The sequence below is a fragment of the Cibotium barometz genome, chromosome 15 (assembly GCF_041138505.1).
Source record: "Cibotium barometz isolate CiBa-2024 chromosome 15, ASM4113850v1, whole genome shotgun sequence".
Taxonomy (NCBI): Eukaryota; Viridiplantae; Streptophyta; class Polypodiopsida; order Cyatheales; family Cibotiaceae; genus Cibotium; species Cibotium barometz.
In genome coordinates, this window is record NC_141060.1 from 45,697,756 (window position 1) to 45,704,622 (window position 6,867).

Genomic DNA, 6,867 nt, shown 5'->3' on the forward strand with positions numbered 1-6,867 from the left:
ACTAAAACTCTAAGCATTTCAAATATAAGAATGAGTCAATAGCTTTTGTATTTTGATACCTTAAATAAAGTTATTCCACTACATGATGGGAAAAGATAGTGCTATGAGCTTAGCGATTATGCTTTTTAAAATGTATTTTAAAAAATATGTATTCCATAGGTGAACCACTAAAGTGTCATGATATGTAGCGTGTCTAAACAAGGGAATAGGCCTTGATGTTGACATGGTTGATTTATGCCCCATCATGGAAATTCTTATCTTCCTTTAATGCAATGTGTTCAAAAAACTAGGGAAAAAGACAATCTTGGAGTTGTACATGATTTGGACTAAGTTTGAAACCATAGATTGCTAGGTTTTGTCAGGGTGTGGTTTAAAATTTTCAAGTTATGAAAAATCTAGGTAATGTATACTCTTGTCTATTGAAGAAATGCTTATTTAAAACCATCACTCTCGTTTATAGATAATGCTTTTCTTGCATGTGTTGATAAACAAAACACAAGATTATCTTTATTGCTTCTAAACTACTAATTCCAATCATATTAGTGTGCATCTTTTCAAAGCAAATAAATTTAACTTGTAATTTTCTTGAGCTCTTATGTCAAGCAAAAACTACCCAAAGAGAGCAACCAAGGAAGTGACATCGAAGAAAGGATCTAAATGTCTAGATCTAAGACAATAGAAGATGCATGATTTCAAGAGTTTGCGGCATCGAAGGAAAATCAAATGTATAAGAACAAGCTATACTTCATACTTTATTAGAAACATACATGATATTTTCTTTTCATCATGCTAGGAAATTTTGATCATATGACAAATATATTTGGAATAAAGCTACAAATTATTTTAATATAATGATAATCTAATGTGCCTATAAAAATTCTATTGATGGTTTTATTGGTAAGTTTTGCTTTCAGGGCTACTAGTGTTTTCTTTGGTGATGTGACATTTATAATGAAACAAAAAAGTATCAATAGTCCTAAAGGGACCCTTAACCTGCATAGAAGACATCACTATGGTGCTCGGGGGGTTCACCTCAAAAAATGTTAGTGTACCACGTGAGTTCAACTGGAGGAGTTTTTTAATTAGATACATTGAGAAAAATTAACACGATTACATTAACAGGAGGGGTTTTTTAATTAGATACATTGAGAAAAATTAACACGATTACATTAACAGGAGGGGTTTTTTAATTCAACTTTAGAAAAAAATCATTTAGTTCGTAAAGTAAAGAGGGGTTATTTTATTGAGAGAAAATTTTTAGTTAAGGTGTTTTTTTAATACCTCTTGAATGCACGTGATACCTAGGGTTTTCTAGTAGTGCACCCCCGAGCCATGGTGCAGTGTTTAGAAATTGACAATGTGAGCACTAGTCTCATCATCTTAAAGGAAGTTAAACATTTATAGATGGCATAAAATTAGCATTATCCTATTACATAGTGAGAGGGGTGTTAAATGAGTACTTATTTGCTGGTCATTGATTTGAAAACCTCTCTCTCTCTCTCTCTCTCACTCACACACACACACACACACACACTTACTTTTTCCCATGTGCATACACTTAAGTCACTTAGATCTGAATAACTAGAGTAGTGTTTTAGCATCTATAAATCATGTATCCCTTTGTAGTTTTCTTGCAGCTTATATAACTTACATAAATTATTTTTTATTTCGAGAGGTTTCTTTTTTTTTAATAAGTTCTTAGTGCAAGTAACTTCGCTTAGCACCACAATAGACTTTTACTGGTGCAAGTAACTTTGCTTAACACCACAATATACTCCATATCCCCGATATGAGACATTTTGCCACTTATCTGTTTTATGTTTGGATGAGGCTTAGCCATAAGTACTAATATTAATTCCTTTTTCATGTGGACATATGGCAAAAGTAATTTGTGTATGCAAAAAATAAAATAAAAAATTGAGTGCCTTTGTAGATACATTTAGTTCCACAAATAGTTTTGCATTGTGCTTGATGCAAAGTGAAGTTCATCGTGTATGTGCAATATGATAAGGACATATTATACATGCACTTTATGTGCAATAAAGTAAGGAAATATCATACATGCACTTTAGGAAGGGGAAAAAAATAATTAATTTAACAGGTTATAAAGATATGTTTTTTTAAAGAATAGAGAGTGTAGTGGAGAGCTTTCAAAGGATGAACTCATCGAAAATGCTTATATGGATCATGGGACTCAATACAAGGTTTTTGTTTTGACAGTGTCAAAATAGAAGATATGGCATAGAGTGAAATAAGAAAAGGGTTACATACTATAGTCACCATCTCAAAGCTCAAAAAGACCTTTGGAAAGGTCCCTTTGGTATGGCATTAGATACGTTCTGTTTATAAAAGCAAGGTCCGTAGAGGGCTATGATGGTTGGTAATCCTGTACATGGGGAGGAGGAGTATGGCCATGGTGGTGGATAGATACAATATGGGACTAAAACAAGTAATTATCTTCTTTCAGAATATCGTCATCTTGCTCTCATGCCCATGCTCATCTTCACTTGAAACAACGCTGCCTGTCAATGAAGAGCTATCAGAGCTCCCACCATAGCTAATTGCTTCGGAATCACTATCCTCTATACTGTCTTTACAAGGCCTTAATAAGAGCTTGCCACCCACCAATGAAAATCCATTACCTTCTCTTTTGCCCTTCTTCAATTTCTTCATCTTCTTCTCACTTGCAGAACCCACCTTGGAAGTGCAGCAATCCACCTTCTTCTTGTCCACCACTATAGGAAAAGCCTCTAGAGAGTCATTGTCTGAGAGACTTGTCTCTCCCCAAGCACTCCCCATTGTCCCCTCTTGATCAATTCTAGAGCAAGGAAACAAGGGCTTAGGCGTTACTATTATATCTTGCAATTTGTTCTCATGGCTCCTATGGAAGGTGTGGAATGTGACCACACTCTGGCCTGGCAATTCTTCTCTCTGTGAGAAGCCACAATCATATCCAAAGGGCAATACACCTGACCCCCATGAGCCACCATTGAGCTTTGAAGCATCACAGGAGCTTGACACATGGACAGACATCACCAAATTGCCTGGCTTAACAGATGATAACACACGATCCACTAATGCTTGTAGATTGAGTGATTCTGGACTGTACCCCATAGCTTCAAAGCTTGCATAGCTGTGAGTCTCCTCTGGTGTTATGTGTATGGTTGAGAGGGCACTTCCATCCATCCCATTCATTGAATAGCCACATGGTGCAAAGGCAAAATCACAAATAGAAGCATTAGGAAGGATCTTAGCAATGCCAGAGTCCCTTGTCATCTCTTTGCCAGTTCTGGACCCTGCTTCATTGAAGAAATTTGATGTAAAACCTTTGTCCAACTCAGTCATGCACATCTCCAATGTATAAGTGGGCTCATTGGAGCTAAATCTGGTGTACTTGTGGGTAGAAGCTGAGTAAATGTGCCAATTTTGGTGCCCTTGATTGCCCATTGTGTAAGCTTGAGGCCCCATGTGGCCAAAGAAAGTGTCCAAATACTTCACCTCCTCTTCAAAAGAAGTGTAGGGGAAAGGCTGGCTCAGAGGGAATATGAAGGTTCCATGGGTGTATTTGCAGAAGCAAGGCTCTAATGAGAGATTGAAAGCATAGCTTAGCAGCAAAGAGATGCATTTGAGCAGTTGGGTCCTTCCACAAGTTTTGATTATAATCTTATAAGGATAGATGAAGAGGCTTGATTCAGACAGAACATAGGAATCAAATAGACTATTGTGGAGCTCTGAGACTATGGTGCACTCTGCAAGCTTGAGCAAATCATGGACTTCTTCTTGGCTTAGCCTCCTTAATCCATCAGATTTAGCGTTAATAAGAGGGCTAAACCCCACCTCTAACCTCTTCTCTACTCCCTCAAAACCATTGATGGGGTTTGATTCCTCCATCTCTGCAACCGATGAGTTGAAATTGTGCATATCCATACCCATTTTGATGCTATTAACACTGTGTTTTGATCAAATTTGAGAGATAATGGAAGCTAGCTCATAGCCATGGGAGGATACAATCACTGGTTCGCATCGCATTAGGATGGCTGTCGGGTACCCTGCAATCACAACCACACGAGAAGATTATCAGCTTAATCTTTACTACGGTTAACTTGATTTAGTACATCAACAGCTAAATGTTGGAAACAACCATGAAATAAGCACATTAATCATGACAACAGAAGGGGCACATTAACCTAGGATTACCATATTTGATAAGGTGATTAAGGGAAAATTGATGTGACTTACATTGCAGTAAGCTGCACAGTGAAAGCTTTCAATGCCTTCGTTAGGTCTAATGTCCTCGATTTTGTATTTGAGAGGTATCTCATGGTGAGCAGAGATCTGTCCTTTGCTCTTATAACTTTCCATTATAGCACCAAACAGTTGGGTTTTCTGCAAAAGCAAATAAGACCCAAGCTAATAAAACAAAAAGAAGAGATTAATGCATAAAATAACAAATATTCCTGCATGAAATAACACAAATGCAAGCCTTTGCCCCTACAATCTACCATAATTCAAGCCTTTGCGCACTTCATTTTTCTACCATTCTAATCGACCTTTGCTTTCTGAGCTCGTGCAAGCTATCTTGGCATTAGTTTTGAGCTAGCTTTGCATTAATCGAAGGTGGAAATGATGATCTGAGCGACCTGTAAATTGAAAGCTAGGATGATACCAAAAAAAAAAAAGCAAAAAAACAGAGAAAAAAAAAGCAGCTATGTTCTGTAAACAGAAAGGTTTGGATTTCTTTACCACATGATAGAGAAGCAGCCTTGCATCTGGTTGGATATTGTGAGCTATCACGCACAAGACTTGCTTTGGCGGGTGTGGAGGTGTGTGTGTGTGTGTGTGTGTGAGAGAGAGAGAGAGAGAGAGAGAGAGTGCGTGTATGTGCTTGTGTGTGTGTGTGTGAGAGAGAGAGAGAGAGAGAGAGAGAGAGAGAGCGACAAGGGGCTTGGCACACTATGAAGAAAGTCTACCACGGGATTAAGAAGAGGCGAGGTTGGCGTATATATACATTTATACATAATAAATACGATCGTATATGCATAACTGTAGCCCAGTATTCCAAATTTTGCAATAATTCATAAATGGGCAGCCACAAACTGTAAATATGATAAGTAATATAGAAGGTATATATGGGCGTCAGGCGATCGATCGTTCCAGATAATCACTGCTTGATTAGTAAAGGAGCTGATCTGGGGCAAGGGAAGGAAGGAGAGACCGTATGTATACGGTGTATTTTCGTACACGAAATCTATATGTTCAGTGAATGAATGGCGAGGACAGTATAAAGGCCATAGTGATGAGATCAAGTGAGGCACGCGCGCACGCCTCTCTCCTACCAGCCACGTGTTGGGTTGCCAAGCTTTGCAAAAGTAAAAAAGACCTGCCAGCTCGATTCGAACCACCAATCCTTGTTGTCCTTGCTTGTCCACGTTGGACCAATCGTGACCCTTCCCTCACAAGACAAAGTGCCGAGTCACATGAACGGCAAAACTCATCCATTGTATAGCTGTCATGTGGGGAATTTGCCCACGACAAGAAAAAAACAAAACATCTCCATCTTTACAATTTATAATCTCGTAGTAAGCTGGAGCTCGACTGTTCTGTTTTGATGAAACTCCGTTGATGAGCAGCCTTTACTTCCAATCAGGCGTCTCTGTTCTAGTGCTAGAAAAAAGCCGGCATTCTAGTGTATCTGTATCGGCCAAAATTAAGAAAAATCGGTTGAGATATTCAGTAACCCTTATTTTAAAGAATGATTTTTCATATATTTTAGTTATAAAACCGGCATATAGTAGAAATTTCGAAAACAAAAGCCGGACAGATTTAAGAGCTACCCTTATTTTGATTGGTTTAAAAATAAACTTTTTTCGAGCACTGCTCTGTTCTCCTAAGCTTGAAAGAATCTACCTAAAGCTGAACACCATTTAATGCTCTCACATGCACCTCTAAAAAAATTATGAGACCACAAAAGTATAGGCTTTCACAATGGCTCAGTTAACTTGGCCATTATCACGTGCCTTTCTATTTGTGCACTGCTTCTTACAAGAAACTTGGCCACATTTTTCAAGCAGGCTAACAAGGGCTCATGTGGGACATGTAGTAGCCCAATTCGGCCTAACCAATCACCCATCTCTTGCCATTTCAACTCCACGTAGCAGTGGTCTTCATGAGAAGAGCTGCCTAAATAAGTTCTTACTGTGCTCTTAGCAGTTGATAAGACAAGATCATGCACATTTAAGAGCTTCTCTCAATTGTGTCCACTTCTACTCTAAAATGAGGCCATGCTCTAAGGGTGAATAGGTGCTACCTTGCCAAGTGGAAATGTTGGATTGTCAAGTCATGTGATAAGTAATATTTTGAGGAAAGTAGCTTTGCTATTGAACTTTGGTACCCAACTATAATTTTATTACTACTTTATTGCTCTTTGTGATTCTATTGACATGCTTAGTTGCCATGTTGATATGCCACATAGCTCATTTGATTTGCCAAGTAAAAACATGGAGGTTTGTCATGTGGACATGAAGTACGCACACTAAGCCTTGATTTAAGCCGCTTACATACAAGATATATGCCCAAACTTTTGAAAAAGGAGAGTGCATATAAGCATTGGATTCGAAGGACAATAGTAGCAAGTTGTATCGACATGGATGGAAAGACATGGAAAGCATACCTCCGAAACCTTGGCAAACCAAGATGCCAATAAGAGCCTTTTGATGGATGTCCACCACCGATGGGTGAGTCCGATGCATCCAATCAACCCTAAAGGCTATTGATCTTACCAAAAAATGAAACTCATAAGCTATAGCAAACCGGTACGTCCAGACTACCCCATATGAATACATAATGGTTGTCGTATGTGTGCAATAC

General features: G+C 38.4%; 1 protein-coding gene across 3 annotated transcripts; it reads right to left on the reverse strand.

The window, feature by feature from the left end:
• Nucleotides 1-2,148: 2,148 nt before the first annotated feature.
• Nucleotides 2,149-4,968, reverse strand: LOC147631365 (S-adenosylmethionine decarboxylase proenzyme-like). 3 transcript variants are annotated; one of them, XM_086809754.1, is made up of 3 exons: nt 4,744-4,968; nt 4,240-4,386; nt 2,149-4,049 (listed from the first exon to the last, which is right to left on the reverse strand). In XM_086809754.1, the coding sequence occupies exon 3, from the start codon at nt 3,931-3,933 to the stop codon at nt 2,464-2,466; it is 1,470 nt and encodes a 489-aa protein (XP_086665880.1). In that variant the 5' UTR covers nt 3,934-4,049; nt 4,240-4,386; nt 4,744-4,968; the 3' UTR covers nt 2,149-2,463. The 3 variants fall into 3 exon arrangements, with proteins under 3 accessions (XP_086665880.1, XP_086665883.1, XP_086665881.1); XM_086809757.1 differs by lacking the exon at nt 4,744-4,968 and adding an exon at nt 4,551-4,721; XM_086809755.1 differs by lacking the exon at nt 4,744-4,968 and adding an exon at nt 4,538-4,721.
• Nucleotides 4,969-6,867: the final 1,899 nt, after the last annotated feature.